This window comes from Phalaenopsis equestris, unplaced genomic scaffold, assembly GCF_001263595.1.
Source record: "Phalaenopsis equestris unplaced genomic scaffold, ASM126359v1 Scaffold000840, whole genome shotgun sequence".
In the NCBI taxonomy this organism is placed as follows: Eukaryota; Viridiplantae; Streptophyta; class Magnoliopsida; order Asparagales; family Orchidaceae; genus Phalaenopsis; species Phalaenopsis equestris.
Window position 1 is genome coordinate 1441390 of NW_018165280.1, and position 21902 is coordinate 1463291.

Below are 21902 nucleotides of genomic sequence, written 5' to 3' on the forward strand. Positions count from 1 at the left end.
TGATATGTATTTTTATCAAACTTATAATATTTAAAATTTCTTTTAATATTCAAGACAATTAAAATTTCGTTTCATCGATATAATTAATTAAGAAAACAAACAAAAAAAAATTAAATTAACCATGCCAAAATAAATTACATATACCAAAATTTCTCCTCAGTATTATATTTCCTAAAAAAAAAGAAAAGTAAAACCTTGCAGTGCCTCAAGAATTCCAAGCCACCCTTCCACCCACCAACTCCAATCTCCGGCACCTCTTTGCCCATCAACTGCTTAACGGCCGCGGCCTTCTTCTCTCCAATAAGAACACCTGGCCCAATAACAAACCCAGTGGCCCGGCCCATAAAACTCCCCAACTCCGTCCCCACCACTTCTTCAGCCCCCAAATACTCTCTCAAGAACACCTCCACCATCACCCTCGGACTCCCTGTCACCACAAGCCTCCGCCCACAACCCGAAAACACCTTCCACGTGTCCTCTCGCAGATCCTCCACGTAGAACTTCGGCAGCACGGCCCTCGCCGCCGATTCGATGCTCGAGAGCTTAACGCCGGCGAGCGAAGCGAAGATGAGGACTCGGATTCCGGCAGACTCGGAGATGAAGCGGCGGAGGACGGCGGCGAATGGGGAGAGGAGGAGGAGAAAGAGGAGGCGGAGAACGCCGCCGGAGTCGAAGGCGAGAAGAGCGAAGTAAGGGAAGGAGGAGCGGGAGTGGATGAGTGCGCCGTCGAGGTCGGCGACGACGGTCTGGGCTTCCCGGTCGTCGGAGGAGCATTTCTCGACGGCGGGGTAGAGCGGTGGCGTTCTGTGGGCCATTTGTGGAGTTTTTGTTTGGGTGGGCATGTTTATTTATATGGGCTTTTATAGAAGTTATGGGCCTAGTTAAATAATATTTTATTTTGCCCCGAACTTAGTTTTTTTTAATTAATTTTAAGGAGTAAAGTATAGGTCTTAATTGAATAGTTATATTTGTGCAAAGCCCATTGAAAATTACATCTTTTATTATTATTATTTTTTTTTTTTCTTAAGAATGGAGAGCATGTGAAATGTTTAGAGCAAATTTTAGAAAAAATATAAGGCAAAATATTGTTATATATTTTGTTTTTACAAAACTTGGAAATACATTTTATAAATTTACCTGCCATTTGAATATAATTTATTTTATATTTTTTTTTATTTCTAATAAGTGAAAAACAAGTTAATGTTTAAAATACCAATATCTTATATAAAAATTGAATTATTTTATTAAAAAAGGAGGCAATGACATATGTTCTATCAAATATCTTTCAATTTTCTTATTTTAAGAAAGCAATTTCATAAATTCATCTTCATCTACTTTTCTCTTACAAAAATATTTTAAATTCGTTATTTATAAAGCATTTCCCTCAACAAAGTTAATCCAAACACTATATTTTCTTTAAAAATACAATTATAATTATTTTCCTAGCTGATTTTTTCTTGATATGTTCTTTAAAAGCTTGATCTAATAACTTTGTTCTGGTACTCTATCTTTATGTTGGTTACTTAAAAATAAAAATAATATAATATGTGGTTTAAATATATGATTTCTTTGCGTGCCAGAGGATTTGTGAGAGTAGACTAATATATTATTGTCTTAGCATTGTATAAGAATTTAGCACATCCAGCCATGGGACTTAGGCAAGCTTAAATGATTCCATAATATCAATGTAGGTTACACGACTTTACCAACTCTTGAATAAAAGAAAACAAACTTACATAAGTGGGGTCTCATGACTTACGCTAGAGGAGTGGCAGCGATCGGTGTGTTGTGAAGGAAGATTGGTCGTACATGTACTATGTTTGCAAAGCTGATGTTGGCATTTTCAATAGCAAAGGCTCAACAGCAGCGGTTTGGCCAAAATGATGGTGGTGGTTGGACAACAGAAGTTTGGATTAGCGATGGCCCGACAACGATGGTCTGACAATAGTGATAGTGGCGGTTCAGTGATGGCAACGACCAAACGATGGTAGTAATAACGACATCAACTATGGAGGTTGGACAGCGGTGATCTAGTGATGACGGAGGCCAAGTGGTGATGGTCTGGTGATGTCAACGGTAGTGACCGAGCAATGATGGTTCGACAAAGGAGGTGACCGAGCCATGGGGGTTCGATGATAGTGACAGTCCAACGATGATGATTCGACTATGAATACAATGGTAGACTGATAGTGGTGGTTCGACGATGTGATTGCCAAACGGTGATTGTCCGGCGACAATGTTGGTGTTGTTCGGGCAACTGTGTTACCATGATGATAGTAGTTCGACCTTGATAGTTTGACAATGGTGAAGGTGGTTGTCAGGCATCAGTGGTTCAACAATGTAGGCGTCTGCGACGACAACTTGAAGACAGTGTTTTAATAATAGTGTGAGTAGTTAACAAGAAGTGGTGGCTTGACAGAGGCAATGGTGGGGCCAGCCAACTGTGGGTCAACAATGTCGGTGGTGGTGGTTGACTAACAATGTTCTAGTGGCGACAATGACCAGTCATCAATGGTTTGACTATAGTGATGGTGGTGGTCATACAACAGTGGTCCAACGGCGGTGACAACTATATAGAGGTGGTTTGGTGGAGGCAACAGTGGTGGTCATTGACGATAAAGCTCGGGAACCCTCAAGAGTTTGGAACTCATTTAGCTTTCTCCTTCACGTCCAGCTCACCTCCCCTAACTTTCACGAAGAGAGTGAAAGTCTATTTCTAAATTTTGAGAATGACATCCTCCCTAAAATAATGCATTTGAATCCAGACAACTTTATTAGAGGACCCAAAATAATTCATTTGATAAGATGGCATTTTAAGAGTATTTAAGTGTCTAAATAATGCCAAAATTGAACAATTTTGAGCTCGTTGGATTTGTTTCCTCAAGAAGCTCAATTTGATTATAAACTAGATTTGGCAAGTACAGTCAGATAATACTATTTATAGTAATAATTATTTTCGCAAAAGCAAGCATGTCTTTAATGCAAATTAAATGTTCTTAACGTGGAGCTTCTTCCAATAGAAAATTAGGAGGGTCTCTGGAAAAAAGGCCATTAAATTATTTGCTAATTACATCATTAAAAATTTTCTTCAATAATATCTATATATTTTATTAAAAGAAAGATGACCAAACTAACCACTGCTTTCTCTTGCGGTTGCAAAAATGTTCCATTTCTTATCAAATTTAGATTTTCACATTTATAGAAAAAGGAAAGCCTGCACACGCCTTCTAATGAAAGCATAATGATTAATTCCCATATTTTCTTTTTTGTTTTATTTCCGGACCTCCCATATTTTCGCCATTATTGCAAAAGCTTCCCTTTCTAATGGCTAGGAAATTAATTTATGCCCCTATTCTCTTTTTCTCTTCATCTTCATCTTTGTGTTTACTTTTATTATGATAGGGGTGTAAACGAGGCTCGCTCGTGTTCGGTTCGTTTATATTTCAAGCTCAAAAGGTGTGTTCGTTTTCGACTCGTTTGCTTAGCAAGCCGAACACGAGTCGTTCATGAACAAATAGTCGTTTTGACAACCCTAATCATGCAGCCATAAGATGTTACGGATTGGGACTAGATTTGAAGCATCATTTGAATCTAATTTAATAATTTTTATTCTATTTTCTTCATTAATATTTTTAATTGATTATAAATCTTTGTAGCCTTGCAATCAATTAATTTTTTTAAAAAATACTACTCATCAAAGATATATATACAATTGATTAGTAAAATTTCGAGCCACAACGAGCCGAACACGAACGATCAAATATTTGTAAACGAACAAATCTTTGTTCGTGTTCGACTCGTTAACTTAGCGAACGAGCCAAACACGAGTTTCTTAACGAACCGAACACGAGCTGTTCGCGAACAACGAGCCGTTTTGACAGTCCTAAATGAAGATGAATATCAATGAATTTTTTTTTTTCTTATTCAGAAATATCTTATTGATTTTTGTCCATATGGCATGATTTATTATGTCTGCTAAACCTAAAAAAAAATTTCTGATCTCACAAATACATTTGTCTAGGCCCACGTAGTGTTTTGTCAATAAACGTCTACAGATTAAAATATTAATGGGCCTTGGGCCACCTTACAAAATATTTTATGAAGAGGGAAATTAAATACATAGCGCTCGAAACATTGCTATTTGCGGATCTAGTACATTCTTCCATTTATTTCTCAAAATATCACTCAGATGTAAGAAAAAGCATCTAAAAATCTCAATCCATGCTTTTCATTCTCATCAAATTCTCAATGTTTTGATCGTAGCATCAAAACATCACATGATTGCTAGTTTTATAAGTAATAATGTTTCAACTGTCGTGTATCTAATTATCCCAATAAAAAAATATGTTTGTATAAAATAAAAAAGAAATGTTTAAGATAGGTCTAATATTCAAATATTTATCAAAATAATAACAATACAAATAATTATCTTATTCAATTATGGTTATAAGTGGATTAGACGTAGGGCTGCAAAAAAGTTATCGAATAACTCGTGTTCAAATCGTTCGTCATGTAAAAGAGCTGAATATGAACATATTTTTAAAATGAGATTATAAATAAGTTGAGCAAGAATAATCCTTTGCTCAACCTAAACAAAGAAATTTTATATATTATTTATAAAATAATGTATTGCATATACATTTATATATAAGTTTAAATTATGTAAACATGTAATTTTGTGACTCGAAATAAAGAAAAAAATATTTTTTTGTAATTTATTTTTATGTATTATTTTGAAATACTTAATATAACTAATATTTAAGTATTTATATCTTCATGCATGGCATTAATTTTTTTTAATATCATATAAAATAATTTTTTTGTTATTTATTTTTTATGTAAAAATTATAATAGTAAATTTAAAATGCTAGACATACAAATATATAAAATTATGTAATTATGCAATATTGTGAAAATCAAATACCGAAAGAGCTAGAATCGATAATTCAACCTGATGATTAAACTATTTTGAAATGAATAATATTTTAATTTAATGTAATTATTTTTGTAATATTTGAACAATATTTCAAATAAAAATTTTGAGATGATATGTATTTTTTTTTATTTTTAATTTACATATTTTATTACTAGTCATCCAATCAAAATCAAAATAATCCAACACATGTAAGAATATCAGAATACACTCAAAACTCTTGTACTAAAACATTGTAATTTACTATTAATCTTACATCCATCTATAAATAAGAGGATTCTTTCAATATAACTGAACTTTTGAGGCCACCTCTTGTAACCTAACGACTCACCCCTTTTCTAATCTAACTTAATATAAGTCGTGGCCTATTGATTGACGTGGTTTACTGTAAGTCCACTCAAGTCACGGATTCGATTCTTAGTGGTGCTGCGTTCCCGAATATTTAGACACATAGTTTGGATTCTATCTAGGGCATGAAAAATCAATATTTAGTATATATATATATACATTTTATTCTTCACAAGCCAAACATGTACCCAAAAGCCGATGTATCACCCCCGTGACCCTACCCCACCACACTAACTGCACAACATTTCAAACCCTCATTATTTTTAACACAAAATTACAAACCCTTCAGTTCCCAACTACCCCCATCCAGTCGCCATAATTACCTCTCCCCCCCCTCTCCCTCCCATAACCATTTCCAACCCCGCACTCCCTCAACACGCAAAAGCTCTCATCTTTTCAGCAATGGGTCTGCTCCCTCTGCTGCTGCTGCTGCTGCTCGCCGGCGCGGCGAAATCGGACTTCGCGAAAGACAGGGAGGAGTGCGCGAACACGCTGGCCGGACTGGCCACTTGTCTGACTTATGTGCAGGGGAGCTCGGCTGTGCCGACGCCTGATTGCTGCGCGGGGTTGAAGGGAGTGCTGAGCAGCAGCCCCAAGTGCTTGTGCGTGCTCATCAAGGATCGGGATAACCCTAGCCTCGGCGTTCACATTAACCTCACCCGCGCTCTTATTCTTCCTGAGACTTGCAAAGCCTCTGCTAACATTTCGCACTGCCCAGGTTTCTTTCTTTCTTTTTGTCATTCTGGGAAAATATTTACTTAGCGGAGTTGTTTATTTGGAGGGTATTGCAGGTTTATTTCGCTGTTATTGGGTTTAATATTTTCAATAATTTCACTAAATCTTCTAATGGCAGGAAAAAAAGATAGTTTTGAATCGATTGGTAGGTTATTGAAAGGTTATTAAGATGTTATTAAGTTAATATAATAATTGAGTTATTGAAAGGTTATTCGGGATGCTAAACTACTTCCCTAATCTTGTTAAATAGTGCTAGTCATTTCTGCGGTCTTCATGCAAAAATATTACTATTTTTGCATATTTTGACGCCTAACTTTTTATATTTATAAAAATGACAACTTTCCTGGGAAAAAAACTCATAAGATGCTGGAAAAAAAGTTGTCATTTTTAGTAGGATTTTTATGAAAATGTGATCAGGGGGTGTTTTGCTGCATGGATGATTTAAAGTTAGCAGGATTTTGTAAATTCGGATTTATTAAATTTACCTTTTGCTGGCTGGGTTTGTTAAATACGAATTTAACATGGATGGAAGATAGAAATCTTCATTTATTTTATTTGAAGGTTAAAATTGAATAAGTTTCTTATATAGAAGTGTTTATATGTCAGAACTACTGAACCTGCCTCCGAACTCGCCGGATGCACAAGTCTTCAAGAATTTGACGGCGGGCAGCACTTTTTTTTTTTTTTTTTTTCCTCTTTTTTTTTTTTTTTCCTTTTTATCTCAACCGTCTGTTTATTGAGGAGAAAAATTTGCATACATCAGAGGTTATTCAGAGGTTATTCAGAGGGTATTGAGGGGTTATATCCGCTTTATATCTCATGTAAAATTTATGTAACATATCTATAAACCAGAATATCCTCTGAATAACATATGAATAACATACGATTATCAAATTTTACTCCTCAAAGAGTTTGTTGGCTTTAAATAGATTATTGGCTTTGATTTTTTTTTTCTACTTTTGGGCGGAATCTAATCTCTTATTTTTTATCTTCATTTACTTATATGGCAGAAATTCCTATGTATTTGATGTTAGATATATAAATACATATGAATTGAATGGCATGCAGAATAGTACGTATAAATTGAATGATATATAAAAATTATCTTTTTTAAAGTTACATCCATCTCAAAAGAGACCCTAAGCCGAGGGAAAATATTTGTGTACATAAGACGTAAACAGCGCTGCGTACGTCCAGTTGTTATTCAGGGGGTACAGGTGAGTTATATTGGGGTTATACCCCTCTGTAACCTCCCTGTAACCTCTTTGTAAACTATCTGTAATCTACAAATGAGTTCCGTTTTTCTGTAGTTTCATGAGTACAAATAAGTTTCACGGAGGTAGCAAGGGAGTTACACGGAGTTTACAAGAGGGTATAATCTGGATATAACCCCCCTGTACTCCCTGAATAACCTCTGACGTACCCGGGAGTGCGAATTGTGCAAAAGGCCACCTTAAGGCTCAGGAATGTCCTATAGAGAATCCCTTTTGGGTTTCCTCATGTTGGTTTAATCTTTATTTCCCAAGCGGAGGGGGTGTGCATGATTTGTAAATTATCACTTCATAAAAAAAATAATTTATAAATTTATGGGATAATTTAATTTATTAAAAACGTATATCTATCTTGTTATTATTAAATCTGTTATTTTTTAAAATTGTGACAGCGAAGGGCAGCTCAGCTGGCGATAAGGGAAGTGGAACCTCCAATAGCAATGAAAGCAGCCATGGAAGAAGGTTGGTGGGAGTGCAGCAGCAGCATTCATTTGTCGCTCTATTGCTCCTTCCCATGTTTTTCACAATAACTTAAAGATATTATTGCATCGGCATAGCTTTTATATATATATATATATATATATATATATATATGCTCAAATAAAAGAAAAGTTTGATGAGCTATGCTGATGTAATAATTTGATTTATTATTTTAATTTCATATTTATCTTTCTACCAAGTTGATGGGATAATGAATGGTGCGAAGGTAAGGTGGAGACAAGTGGGGTATGGTGATTTTGTTCGAGGTATATCAATTTGTCTGTCTTTTGCAGCTGCTGTTTTTGAAGGATCATAAATGCCTTGTTCTTCCCTTTTTTTTTTTCTCTTCTTAATTTGGCATCTGCACTTGGGTTCGCTTTGAATTTTAATTTTATCAAATTTTATTAAATATGAGCTCCAAGCTTTATTATAAAAAAATAATATTAATTTAAAATAGTATTATAATAAAATGGAATAAATAGATTGAATAATTATGAGGAAATAATAATAATTTATTTAATATAAAATATATAATTTTTTTTAAAACGTTTTTATTACTTTATGATTTAAGATTTTAAATTTAATATATTTTAAATATGTTTTATATTAATATTTTTTTTAAACTAGTCTCTAAATAAGTTTTAGGTTAACTTGAGCTTTGTTTTTAACTCGAGTTTTGTTTACGAGCTTTCTATCGAGCCAAAGTACGAGCTGGCTAACCAATCGGCTTGACCCACCTTAATTTAGGCTTTTCTCATATTTAAAAAAATAATGTGCGGCATAATGGTTGAAAGTATAATATTAGAAAAAAAAATACCCGGTAAGTGTAATTTTGTAGTTCAGATAAGGATAGGCTAGATTCAAGGTTAATAATTGAAACTGCTTATTTAGACAATCACTTATTTTAATTTTTCATGTATATTATCATACCATAGTTAAGCATAATAATATTTTTGATCCAATATAAATGATTTGGTTGATATAAATATAAAATAATAAAATTTAGATGTTAAATATTATAAAATTTGTCTTAATATTCACCTTCCAAAATATTAAAAAAAAAAGTAATTGTGATCATTTTTTTGTCAACTGATCAGGGGTGTAAGTCTGGCCTAATAAGTGGCCTGTGAATTGAGTTCGATGACCCGACAAGCCAAGCTCAAACTAAGCCTCGACTCATCAGCCAGCTCAAGCTCGGCTTGATAACTGACTCGTGAGCTGAGCTTAATAAGCCAATGTCTAACTCAACCTAATCTCAACTCAATTCGTTAGCTTATGAGCTAGTTCATTAAAAAAAATATCAATATAAAATACACTCAAAATATATCAAATGTGATGAATCCTACCTTAACAATAATAAAAATATTTATAAATTAATATTTTATATTTCAAATCAAATGATGTCCTATTATTTATTTAATATATGTTCATTATATTTATCATTTTATTATAACACTAACTTACATTAATAATATTTCTCTTTAATAATAAACAATCCAGCTCGTGAACCATCTCAAACTAGAGTTTAATATAATTAATCAAGCTCAAGCGAAGGGTGCCTAAGTCTACCTGTACACCGTGAAAAAATAAAAAGATGCATTTCAATTGTCCTGGTCGGACATCTTGTGTGCGGTGTCGGTACGCAATAATACTCCTATAATTGATACCATAATAAGTCAGTTTGAGTCTATTTCAAAAATTAATATGATTACCCTTCATCTGAATAAAGACAGGCACAACAAAACTATGGGCCTTAAACTTTCAATATATTGCATGCAATTACTAAATTAGCTATTGCCTTTGCCAAACCATAATTTTAACAAAAAATTAGCAATTACCAAATTAGCTATTGCTCCAACAAGAAAGTAGAAGACTGTAGTCATCACGCCTGAAAAGCATTCATTAAAAGAAATACCTGAAAAGTACTCATTAAAGACTTAACCAACCATTTTTTGGGCAGTTTTCAATCGCAGTCATCACGCCTATGGGGAAATTGCCAAAGGAGTCATTTCCATATTTACATATATACCACGAAATTCTTATGCATTCACAAGTCTAACACTGCACTTCAAACTTATTACATACATAACGCTCAAATTTTTAAATATCATATCAAAAATATCATTATTACTAACATTTTAAAAGAGAAATGCACCTTTATGCAATGGGTTATGATACCAAAATGTTGCAAACATAAACAACAAACTTCAGGTGTTATGTTCAAAATTCCCTTAGAATATATAGTCAAGTATAAGACAGAGAGACTTGATAAAAAGGAAGAAGATCATGATGGCAGATTCTGCACTCTTAGATGCTTATATTTTTGCTCAGCATTAGCAGAATTGGCGCACTCTGTCAATCCTCTGGTTAAAAGCATCTTCAAGATTTCGACCCCCTCTTCCAAGGCGGCATCAATCTGCATCAGTAAAAAGTATTTTTAAGGATCGAAGAACACTTTCGAATGCTCGTCATCGTGTGTGCGTGTCGATATAAGAAATAAAATGAGGATTTATATAGACGCCCTTGAATTCTTAGGATTTTATACATTTAACATCTGAGTCTTCTTTCTTCTATAATGCTCTAGTCTTTAAATAAAGAACAAAAATATCTCTAATATTAACTTTTTTAAAGTGGAATATACCTTTTCATGTGTATGTTTTGATATGATTTAGAAGCTAGAATGCCGTATAAATAGAAAAAAATTAAGAGTTAGATTTGTAAACACTAAAGCATTCTATAATATGTATGTTCCCCTGCAATACATATAATGAATGGTGATTTAAATATATGGCCTACTCATTTTGATCAAATTATGTTATTAAAGCCCATGAGAATTATATAAAATGTGTTTAGACTATTATCAGACTGAATTTAGAAATTCGAAAATTAATCTTTCTTTCTAATGCTTTGGTGTTTCAGCTTGATGTCAAAATATCATTGTTGAAAGTTTATGTAGATATAGGTTATGCCAAAGAATTTAGTAGTGCAAAATAAATATTTTTGCATAAATCCATGTTTTCAATTTTCTCATCCTTCAGGCAATGTACAGCCTACTCATTTAAAAAACACTATTAAGCAAGTTTTTAGCAAGGTTAAGGGATTTTGCTAAATTCATCTAAACTTGAAGATGTTCAAATGACCATTATCTACACCTGAAAAAGAAAATTATATGTACAATGAACCTAATTAAGCTAGATGTATATGTAAACTTAAAATACAAATCTAACCTTGCATCAAAATGCGTGCCTCTATTTGGATCAAAAGAACAATCTAAATTCAATTTCATCTTGAAAATTCAAAAGCTCATAACTACAAAAAATTGCTATACCCAAAACAATAGCCAAGCTTGGACTGTAATGAACTCATCAGATAACTCGTTCACAAAACTATTTTTTAGAAGAATTTCATTTTGCTACTTTTCTCCACCATACAATAAATCTTCATTCTAAATTACAATGGCAATTTGTCGCTATTTACTATAACGAAAAATGATCACAATTAACCTAAAGTAATTTATTAAGTCAACAAATAATCAAATGACCCACTTCTTATTCTTGAGAGAAAATCTGAGAAACTGGATTCTGAATTGGCATACTAATGATTTTTCTTATATACTAAATCCACCTGTCAAAAGCGCTAGAGACACACTTATTGAGCGAAATAAGCCACAAAAATTTAACCTTTCATAAAACTATCGCATTTCTATCCTAAAGAAGACTTTTACGGGTAATAAAATGATAATCTTTACATTAAAATATATTTAGAAATAATTATTTTTTTGAGGTTTTGTTGCATTCCATGCTCCAAAATGTTATTCAATAGATGGTCTTATACAATGTATCCAAAACAAAAAACTAAATAATTAAATAATAAAGTTTTAAACATGCAGCATATTTCATTGCATCATCTTTAGATCATATACATGAGTTGTGTTGACCAAAGGAATGAACTTATCAGATATAAAGAAAGTTTAAAGGTATAATGACTGCTCATTACACTACTCTTAAGTTACAATGAAGAATATTGAATCATTTATTAAAGACTTCCAACGTGCTTTATCATTCCAAATACATCATACAGCCTGCTAGAGCCCGAATATTTCATTAAAATGTTATACAGCTGGGAACTCAGGTATGTACTTGCGTTGTTTGTTGAAATAGCTATCCTTTTATAGCTTAGCAATGTTATCTAACCGAGCTTACAATATTATTATTATTATTTTCTTTTTTGTTTTTTTGGGAAGGTTACAATATTATTTGTTGGTGTTTGTATAAGTGGGCATTTCGTTTTTTCAAAAATTACAACACTATTATTCCTTGCATATCTTCTTCTGCATGAGATTCATAAATGTTCCACATACTTTGCGAAGTAGCGTCTGCCATTTGATGATCCTGATTGACAAGTTATTTTTCCTAGAGCTAGATAATCTTCTGATGGTGCCAACTGCATTCTATGGAATTGAGTGTTTGGCATAATTTTCTTTTTATCTAAGGTTAGTGTTTTCACTTCCAACCTTAATCTTCTTTTCAGATTCTCCTTCTATTCACAATGTATGAGTTCTTTGACTTCCCTTTAGAAGTCGACCATGAATAATGGTGGAAACTAGACCAAGGGAGAGAGCTAGGAATTCCAAGCATCATATCATTTAAATAGGAAAAATTATCTTAGAATTTATGCAGTGAGAGAGGATCATTGAATTTGTGCAAGGCTCAATCAACAATGGATTTGAAAAGATTCAAATTCAAATTTTAAGCAGAGAAAATCTACCTTCTCTCAATGAAATATTCTCTCACGTACAGGCTAAAGAAAGAAGAAGGATGGTGATGATCAATGATCAAAACTTCAAAATATCCATCACGATAACTTTTTAATCTCAAAGTAAAAGACTTCAATCATAGAAACTTCTCTAAAATAAGGATAAAAACCTCTAAAATAAAGATAAAAACCTTCTTCCAAAGGCAACTTCTGCAAAATGAAAGAGCGTACCAAAAACAAATATTAGAAACTCCATAAAAAACCTAATGGTTATGGGCGGAATAAACTCAAAAATAAAAAAAGGACACACCTATCTAATGACTTCAAAAGAACTTAAAAATTTTGACAAATTAAGAAAATCATCAAGATCTTGCTCTTTTGCTCAGATTGATATGATTTTAATTTCATATGTTTTTAGCACCTTTAATAATTCTTCCATTTCATGAATCATAGATTTAAGGGTCACTGATCATATCATAAACTTTACCAAACATGTTTCAAACTTACAAACCCTATCCCAACAAATGGAAAAACAAAATTACATATGAATCTTCAACAACTGCCATAATCAATTGTCACGCTCTTTCACCTCTTACACCATTGATATTATCTAGACACATTATTATAGATTAAGGCACCCATCTTTTCAAAAACTTCAGTATATGTTCCCTTCTCATTTAATAAATACAAGTACCAAAAAATTCATTGTGAAACTTGTGAAATTGTTAAATATCAGCGTGTTCCCTATCTTAAAATAAATCAAGATTCTTAGGCATTTTATGTTGATTTATTTTGATATCCGGGGACTCTCTAAAATCCCCAATATCTTTGGAGCTATTAGTTTTGTTAAATTTATTGATGATTTCACTCGAATGATTAAGTATATTAAATCAAACAAAACTCAATGTTATACTCAATGTCATGATAAGAAAATCATTTTAACTCTAACATTAAATTGTTTTGTATTGATAATGCCTGTGATGATTTTAATCACACATTATCATTATTCTTTCAGAAAAATGGTATGATCTACTATTCTTCTTGCCATGTTAGTCCCCAATAAAATTGAGTAATAAAAAAAAATCACCATATTTCTGAGGTAATTGGGACACTTTTCAAAATCAAATATGAGAAATTATTCTAACACCATATATTTATTCAATAGAATGCACTCCAAAGTAATTGATTCCAAATATCCTCTAAATTATTCATAATTTTTTTCTACAAATAGCGTTTCAATAATCCATCCTAAGATTTTTGGATGCATATGTTCATACCCATAAATAAAATTGAGAAAGCTTGATTTAAGAAATCTTTATTGTTTATTCATCAAATATTTTTTCATACAAAAGGGGCATATATGATATCATCAACAACAAAAAAATTTCACTTCAATGAATATCAGTTTTTAAGAAACTCAAAGTTTCTTCCCTTAAACTCATTTTGAGAGAAAGAATTCCCAATTTGAAGATAAATTTGATTTTATTTTTCATCTATATATTATTGAAATCCAAAGTATTACAAATACAAGTCTCATATCAAATATACCCCTTCAGGAGTATACAAAATGGAACAAGCCTAACATGATGCTAACAGGTCTAAAAGTCTAAACCGTAACCAAGTAACATTGATCAACCCTCTATTAATCATTTATATCAAATCTCATAGTTTAAATTTATACATAAATTTTCTCCCATTCAGAAAGCATTTCTAACTAATATCAACATCAATCCCATTTACATCATACAAATTTTATTTGAGGCACTTGAAAATAAAAATTGAAAGAAGACCATGACAGGAGAGATAAATGTCATCCAAAAAAATTAAACCTGAGAAATCATTGAATTATAAAAAAAGTATATGAAGCAAATAAATTTTTATGGTCAAACACAAAATAGGTGAAAGCCTAGAAATGTACCCAACATAATTGGTAGTCAAAATATATACTCAATCATTTGAGATTTGAGTATCAAGAAATCGTTGCTATTGTTGCAAAATGAAAACTATTTGAATTCTAATATCACTAGCAATAAATCATAGGCGACTTATAAAACAATATGATTTTAAAAAATATTTTCTCATATTGAAACATCAAAAAAGAGGTCTATATGGATCTATTATCAAGATTTGATAGCTCCTTAAGAAAGAATTATGTAAATAAAAAAAAACCTTAGATTGAAACAATCACCTAAAGCTTTATTTGGCGGATTTACAGAGGTTATAAATAGAGCTTAATATAAACAAAGCCCAAGAGATCATACTCTTTTTATAAAGCACTCTCACGATAGTAAAATCTCAATTTTTTTCATGGATGTTAACGATATTAATTATTACAAAAATAATAACCAGAAGGAAAAAAATCTAAAAAAAAAATGCTTGTTAAGGACTTAAAAATTAAAGAGCTAGAAAAATTCAAATACTTGTTGAAAATAAAATCTAAATAAGGTATATTTCTCACTCAACAAAAATATATTATTAACTTACTCAAAGAAATTAAGATAATTAAGTGCAAGCCTCTATGAACCAATACAAAAATTTAACATTGATAAAAAAACGAACTGATGTAGATACAAGACAATATCAAATGTTACTAGGAAAACTAATCGACCAAGCTCACAATAGTGGTAACATCACATTTATAATAAGTTTAGTGAGTCAGTTCATACACAAACCTGAATAGTCAAACCTTTAAGCTACCTATAGAATTATCAGATGATTAAAACAAGCTAAAAAAAATGAATTTTATACTAAGGGTATGATACCCTACAAATTAAATGAAACAAAAATGCGGATTATACTGAATCACCGGTAGATAGTAAATCTACTTCAAGATATTGTATATTTTTAGGAAGGACTCTCGTAACTTGGAGAAGCAATAAATAATTTGAGGTTTCAAAATAAGTGTCTAAGCTTAGTTAAAAGTCATTGCCCAAGTAATCTGTGAGCTTCCATGAATTAAAAATATAATAACTAATTTAAAAATTAAATGAAAAGAGTCTATAAAAATATAATACGATAATAAATTGAATATCAATATTGCATACAATCTAATACAATAATATCATACCAAGCATCTTGAGATTTATAATCAATTCATAAAAGAAAAACTGTAGAGTGACCTGATTTGCACTTTTTGTATGCCTACATGGAATCAACTAAAACGCCATAGCTATCAACGAACTCCGCAATCCAACATTCAAAAATATTATAGGCAAACTTGAAAGTGTAGAGGGAGTGTTAAATTTCTCTCTCATTTGAAAAGCGCATACCCACTCTCCAATCATAGTAAATAGTTTAATGCACATGGATAAAAATCTCCTACATATGGATCGATTTTTCTATGACCAATGAATTATAATCCGTGCACTTCTCTATACATTCGTCGGTCAGCCCTTCATGTTTTTCTCCTTTTTTTAATTTATTTTTATTTTGTAATGCCTCTTAAAGAAGTATATATACTTTCCCTCTTATAAAAAAAGAATAATACAAATTCTTGAAAGATTTCTCCATTATTTTATTTCCTAATGTGCTGCCGAAGAAAAAAAGGATTTTCAAATTTCAATAATATATTTGATGGTTTTCTTAAAATACTTGACTAATAAATTTAAGCCGTACAAGACCCAGAAGATTCTAATCATTTGCTTATGTTGCATTATTCTGTAAGTCGTTTGAACTCTGAATATCTTTATGTTGTCATGCATTTGCTATCTAAGTTTGTTATTGAGAACTAGTTATACAAATAAAACTTTCCAAGATAAATTTAACTTCTTTGATGAATGTTGAATTAAATTTTCTGCCGTGGATATGAATTCCTTTGATTTCAGAAATCATGCTCGAAAAGAACAGATTTAATAATGTCTTCCTTGGCAGTTTGAACTCCTTTTGTTATTTTCATCTCACTTCTTTTCCTCTTAAACTCATCCCTTAGCTATCATTCTATTCATATTAATTTCACAAGCCATCCATATGGCCTTGCGTACCACTACGCTGCACCACCCTATATCAACTCATGGAAGAAAAATTATAAAAAATGTCTTAAGCTCTGCATCATACGAAAATAAGATAGAACAATGAAATACATGCAGAATGAAGCTAGTTTTCAGTAGTGCTCACCCTCACACGGGCAGTTTTGTTAAAATTTTGCAGCAGAAACGCTTTGGGATCCATTTGTCCGGGTGGCCTTCCAATGCCTTGAACAAGTTCACCAAATGATCAGTGTTTTCAAATTAATTATTTTTCCAAGCACAAAGGGGTAGGTCTAAGAACTTGATACCAACCAACTCGTAGCCGGCAAAACTCCCTGTTCCCATGAAAATGATAGATGACGTTCTTCAGCCTGACGACAAAAATGTAGTGTAAAATTGCTTTCCGATAGAAAGTATAAAAAAAAGAAAAAAATCAAGCTTCTAATAATTAAATTGAAAATTTTGTAGAAACATGGACCGAATTTCCTTGCATCGAATATTTCATGTTCCCAATGTATAGCTTATTTTCAAATTTCTTTTTTTATTTATGTTTCTTAAAATGTTCTTGATACCAGAGTTAACTCACCTCAAGAAGATAAAACAAATTTTATTATGCAAAAGATAACTCAGATACATTCAGGTCTCCAACAATAATAAAATGAGACTAGCAATAACGAAGGAAGGTCGGGAAGGTCGACAACAAGGCGGTTGCTGCAGAAGACAATGCAGGTGGTGGCGGCGACAAAGAGAGCAGCAAATGCGAGTGGCTACTGGAGGGTACTGAGGCGACCGGTGGGCTGTTGGGAAAGGCCGAACGGAACTGTCGGAAGGTGGCCAACAACATAGGCAGCTGGTGGGAGGATCCGAATGGGCTGCTGAAAGGTGGCCGACAAGACAAGCGGCTACTGGAAGGGGCCGGACAAGCCACCGGAAGGGGCTGTTGAGGGTAGACAACGGATATAAGGGAATCGACGACCTCCTGTAATTGCAGATAGGGAGCTCCGACAACCTAGAATCGTGGGGATGGAGTCTGCAGCCTTATCAAGTTGCAGATAGGGAGCTGTGGTAACCTGGAGTCGCAGGAAAGGTGTTTGCGATCTTCTGGTGGTCGCAGGCAGGAATCGACAAAAACCTGGAGTCATGAAGAGGAAATCTGCAACCTTTTGGAGTAGTTGATGGGGATTTGCGGCAACCTAGAGTCGAGGGAAGTGAACTACTAAGGTTTGGAGTCGCTGGAGAGAGCCAGTGGGCGTAGGACAGTGGAGACACAACATAGATAATCACTACCTCAGACGAGTTATAGTCGGAGCAGCTTCTCATCATCAGATACAACCCTCAGAGAGAAAAACACCGATGACATACTCTAAATTCAGAAACAAATCAACAACTACTTGACCTATGCAAACACCACACCTATATATAATGGGGATTAGTAACTAGAGATTAGAATAAGAAAAAAACAGTTAAGGAAGAAATAAAAAAGACATGGAGTAGAATGGGAGAGTAATAGAATATGGAAAGGGGGATAGGAGAGAACAAAGGAAAGGGAAGAGCTGGTGCGATAAATCCCTCCCGTGCCTGATATGGGTGCGGACAATCTGATTTCGAGCCGATCCAGAGCCAGCTTGAAATCAGATCAAAATTTTTTTAACCGAAACGAAATCGGATTGTGGATCGATCCTACTAAATTTTGATCCGATACAGTGTGGATCGATATGATTTTTGAGCCGGTTTGAATGCCATTTTTGGCTTGTGAACCATATCGGTCCGGATCGAAACCCTTGGCCCGCCTGGTTAGCCCACCAGTAAAAAATGCATTTTTTTTATGAAAAGAGCGGATTCAAAGCCTTGCCACTTCATTCAAGCAAAAAAATCCATCACCAACAGAGCTGGCAATGCGTTCTACACGTAAAACTAAAAGATTGTGCTAAACATGTAAATACATAAGAATTTATTTCGATCCCGATATGAGCCGAGGATGGAATGAAATCAGATCAAAATAAATTCAATCCATTAATTTGGCTCGTAGCTCAGCTCGAACGATTCAATCTGCTTTCGTTTCAATTTCGATTCAAGCTAAAATTTGATATGATTTTCGAGCGATTTACGAACTTCAATCCAATTTCACAGCACTACTTCCTGAGAGCTGGCCGGTCTAGCAAAGCTGTACTGAACTCCCGTGGGGTTGGTTCAGCCGACTCCATTCAGAGCCTTGCATCAGTCTTCCAGGGTCGGAGGAGCTTCAACCTAATTCGTCGAAGCATCTAGGCCTGGGTCCTCGAAGTATGATGTCAGGTCCGCAACATTGAATGTGGCCAAAACGTTATGGTCCCTTGGCAGGTCAATCTTATATGTGTTGTCATTTAGTTTCTAAAGTATCCTGAAAGATCCATCTGCTTGGCTTAAGCATCTTGAATGCTCTCATATGAAATATTTCCTTCTTTAGCCAAATCTACAACTGGTCTACGTGGAACGTCACCTTCTTCCTACACTTATTTGTTTGTACCTAATATCTGCGGTTTTGCTTAGCAATATCCTTGCCAGCTTCTTCGTGGAGCTTTTGAATCTTGTGAACCCGCTCCGTAGCACCTTCGCTGACCTCTAACGTCGATAAGAGTGGTACCAACTCAAGTGGTGTGAGTGGATTGCACCCGTATACAATCTCGAAAGGGGTGCGTCTTGTAGTCTGACGTACAAATCTGTGTAGGCGAACTCGATCTAAGTCATAATGAGATCCCACTGCTCAATACTCTTCCCCATGAAGTATCTCAAGAGGTTTCCTAGGCTCCTATTTACTACGTCGATATAAACGTTTGTTTGTGGATGAGCTGCTGAACTGATTTAGAGCTTGGTGCCTATCTTCCCCCACAAATTCCTCTAGAAGTGGCTCTAAAATTTGATGGATGTGATGGTCCGCGGAATCCCGTGCAACCTTACGATCTCCCGCAAGTATAAATCAGCAATATGAGATGTGTCCAGTGTCTGGTAGCAGAGCACGAAATGTGTCATCTTCAATAATCTATCCATCATAATCATCACAGAGTCCTCGTTTCTCTGTCCCTAAGAGGCCCACCATGAAGTCCATGCTAACATCCATCCACGGTGCCTCTGATACTGATACTGGTGTGTCCAAGCCTGCATTCAACCCTATCGTCTTTTGTCAAATGATAATTCTTGCACTGCCTGACACACCGCTCCACATCATTCGTTGTTCGGGGCCAAAAGAAATGCTCTCTTGAGGGCGAACCTTGTCCCCGTTGAAATGCCCTGCAATCTGCTATTGTGGCTCTGCTAGACCACGAACTCTCTTAGCGAGCACCCGAGAATGCACAAACTGACTATGGTGGAACAAGTATCCATCAATTCGGTAATACTGCTTATTGGCTTCTCCTGACATTGCTCCCGGATGTCCTTGAAGTCTTCATCTGGCTTCATAGGAATGCCTTACGAACTCAGAGCCCACAACTAGAGCTTGCATGAATGTAATCAACATATCTCGAATGCTTAGTGCGTCTGCTACGCAGTTTTGTCTCCTTAACTTGTGCTTAAGAACGAACTGGAACGTGGCTAGGAACTCTAACCTGGTGGCATGTCGACCCTTCAGTTTGCTTTGGCTGTCGAGAAATTTTAAGGCTACATGATCTGTAAACTGGTGAACTCACTCGTCAGCAGGTAATGACTCCAGTATTCCAGAGCTCTCATATTGACATAGAACTCCTTGTCGTAATCGAGTACTTCCTCCTCAAATCATTTAGTTTCTCACTGAAGAAAACGATGGGGTGTCCTCCCTGAATCAATATTGCCCCTATCCCCACACCAAATGCATCACATTCTATCTCGAATAGCTAGTTGATGTCTGGTAATGCTAGCACTAGCACCTGAGTCACCGTTCTTTTACTGTGTTGAAACTGGCCTGAGTTGTCGTTGTTTAAGTAAAATCCATTCCTTTCAAAAGTTCGATCAAAGGGGTGGTGATAGTTTTGAAGTTCCTGATGAATCTCCAATAGAACGATGCCAATCCTATAAATTGCCTCAGTTTAGTGAACGACTGTGGTACGGTCTAGTTGATAATAGCCTCTACCTTTGCAGGATACATCTGAATGCGTACACTAGATATGATGTAACCCATAAAACATACTTGGTTTATCATAAAGTGACATTTCTTCAGATGGGCATATAGTTGTTTGGCTCGCAATACCACAAATATTGCCTTAAGGTGATGCAAGTGTTCCTCCTCAAATCAGTTGTATACTAGAATGTTGTCAAAGTAGACCATGACAAACTTCCTAATGTAAGCCTGAAATACATGGTTCATCAATCTCATGAAAGTGTTAGGTGCGTTTGATAAGTCGAAAGGCATAACGGTCCACTTATAAAGCTTGTACCATGTTTTGAAAGCCGTTTTTCACTCCTCTCCTAACCTCATTCATATCTGATGATACCCACCGCGCAAGTTGATCATGAAAAAGATAGTGGCTTCGTGTAACTAGACATAGAGATCATCGAAATGAGGTAAGGGAAATCGGTACTTGATGGTGATCATGTTGATGACCCTGTTGTCAATGCAAATCTGCCACCCGCCCTTCTTGGGCACCATCAGGGCGGGAACAACACACAGGCTGGTGCTCTCTCCGACCAGTCACTTTGTGATGAGATCCTGCACCTATCATTGCAGCTCCTTATACTTCTCAGGTCTCAATTTGTAGGCGGGTCAGTTTGACAATACAAATCCTGTTATAAAGTCGATGACGCGCTGGATGTCTCCCAGTGATGGTAACCCTTATGGTAGACTATCAGTCATGACATCTTAAAAGTCCTGTAGTAGTGGTCGCAATGGTGCTGGTACCTCACTTTCCTCCTCTGTTCCCTCCAAGAGGATTAATGCTAGTGCCAATAGGGCATCTCTAACTGATTGCAAGAAAGTGGTTCAGGAAATCGTTGTGTCACCTCCACCTTTCATATTCTTAACTGGTAGCAAAATGATATGTTTCTTATTCTTCTTAAATGAGTAAGTATTCTGGAAGCCGTCTTGTTGAGTCTTGCGGCCGAACTATCAAGGCCTACCCAACACAATGTGACAAGCGTCCATAGCAACCACATTGCACCCTACTTGCTCCTGTAATTGATTCCTAATAGAAAAGTTAACTAGACACTGTTAATCCACACATATGTCATTTTCCTTCTTTAGCCAGGTAAGGTAATATAACTTGGGATACTTCTGAGTGTCCAATTTCAAATTCTTCAGCATTAGCGTTGACATCACATTCTCACAACTCCCATTGTTGATGATTAACTACAAACCATGCCACTGATGGTGCACTTGGTGTGAAAAACACTATGCCTCAACCAGAATTGATCCCGCTCTGGCTCAAACTGCAAAACTCGTCGAATGACTAGCGCTTCTCCCTCGTCTCC

At 34.7% G+C, this 21902-nt stretch overlaps 3 protein-coding genes across 3 annotated transcripts in view; 1 reads left to right on the forward strand and 2 right to left on the reverse strand.

Moving 5' to 3' along the window:
- Nucleotides 1-851, reverse strand: part of LOC110031788 (glycerol-3-phosphate 2-O-acyltransferase 6-like) — a gene marked incomplete at its 3' end in the record, with an annotated part of 2706 nt that extends 1855 nt beyond the window's left edge. The window contains 1 exon segment of the mRNA XM_020735185.1: nt 195-851. Coding sequence (XP_020590844.1) covers nt 195-842 — 648 coding nt within the window.
- Nucleotides 852-5608: 4757 nt separating this feature from the next.
- Nucleotides 5609-7836, forward strand: LOC110031789 (protein YLS3-like). Its single transcript, XM_020735186.1, has 3 exons — nt 5609-5999; nt 6623-6687; nt 7676-7836. The coding sequence occupies exons 1-3, from the start codon at nt 5684-5686 to the stop codon at nt 7820-7822; spliced, it is 528 nt and encodes a 175-aa protein (XP_020590845.1). The 5' UTR covers nt 5609-5683; the 3' UTR covers nt 7823-7836.
- A 1924-nt stretch (nt 7837-9760) lies between these two features.
- LOC110031699 (peptidyl-tRNA hydrolase, mitochondrial) overlaps nt 9761-21902 on the reverse strand; it is a 42602-nt gene continuing 30460 nt past the window's right edge. Inside the window, exons 7-9 of the mRNA XM_020735040.1 lie at nt 16800-16858; nt 16636-16712; nt 9761-10183 (exon numbers count right to left, since the gene is read on the reverse strand). Of these exons, the coding sequence (XP_020590699.1) occupies nt 10052-10183; nt 16636-16712; nt 16800-16858 (268 nt within the window). The 3' untranslated portion in view covers nt 9761-10051. The remainder of the gene's footprint in view (nt 10184-16635; nt 16713-16799; nt 16859-21902) is intronic.

Excerpts from the sequence above, each read along its gene's own strand:
- LOC110031789 (XM_020735186.1), top strand. The coding sequence starts at position 5,684 with ATGGGTCTGCTCCCTCTGCTGCTGCTGCTGCTGCTCGCCGGCGCGGCG. Across the intron at positions 6,000-6,622 it reads TAACATTTCGCACTGCCCAG|AACTACTGAACCTGCCTCCG; the intron begins GTTTCTTTCTTT and ends TTTATATGTCAG. Across the intron at positions 6,688-7,675 it reads AGAATTTGACGGCGGGCAGC|ACAGCGAAGGGCAGCTCAGC; the intron begins ACTTTTTTTTTT and ends TTTAAAATTGTG.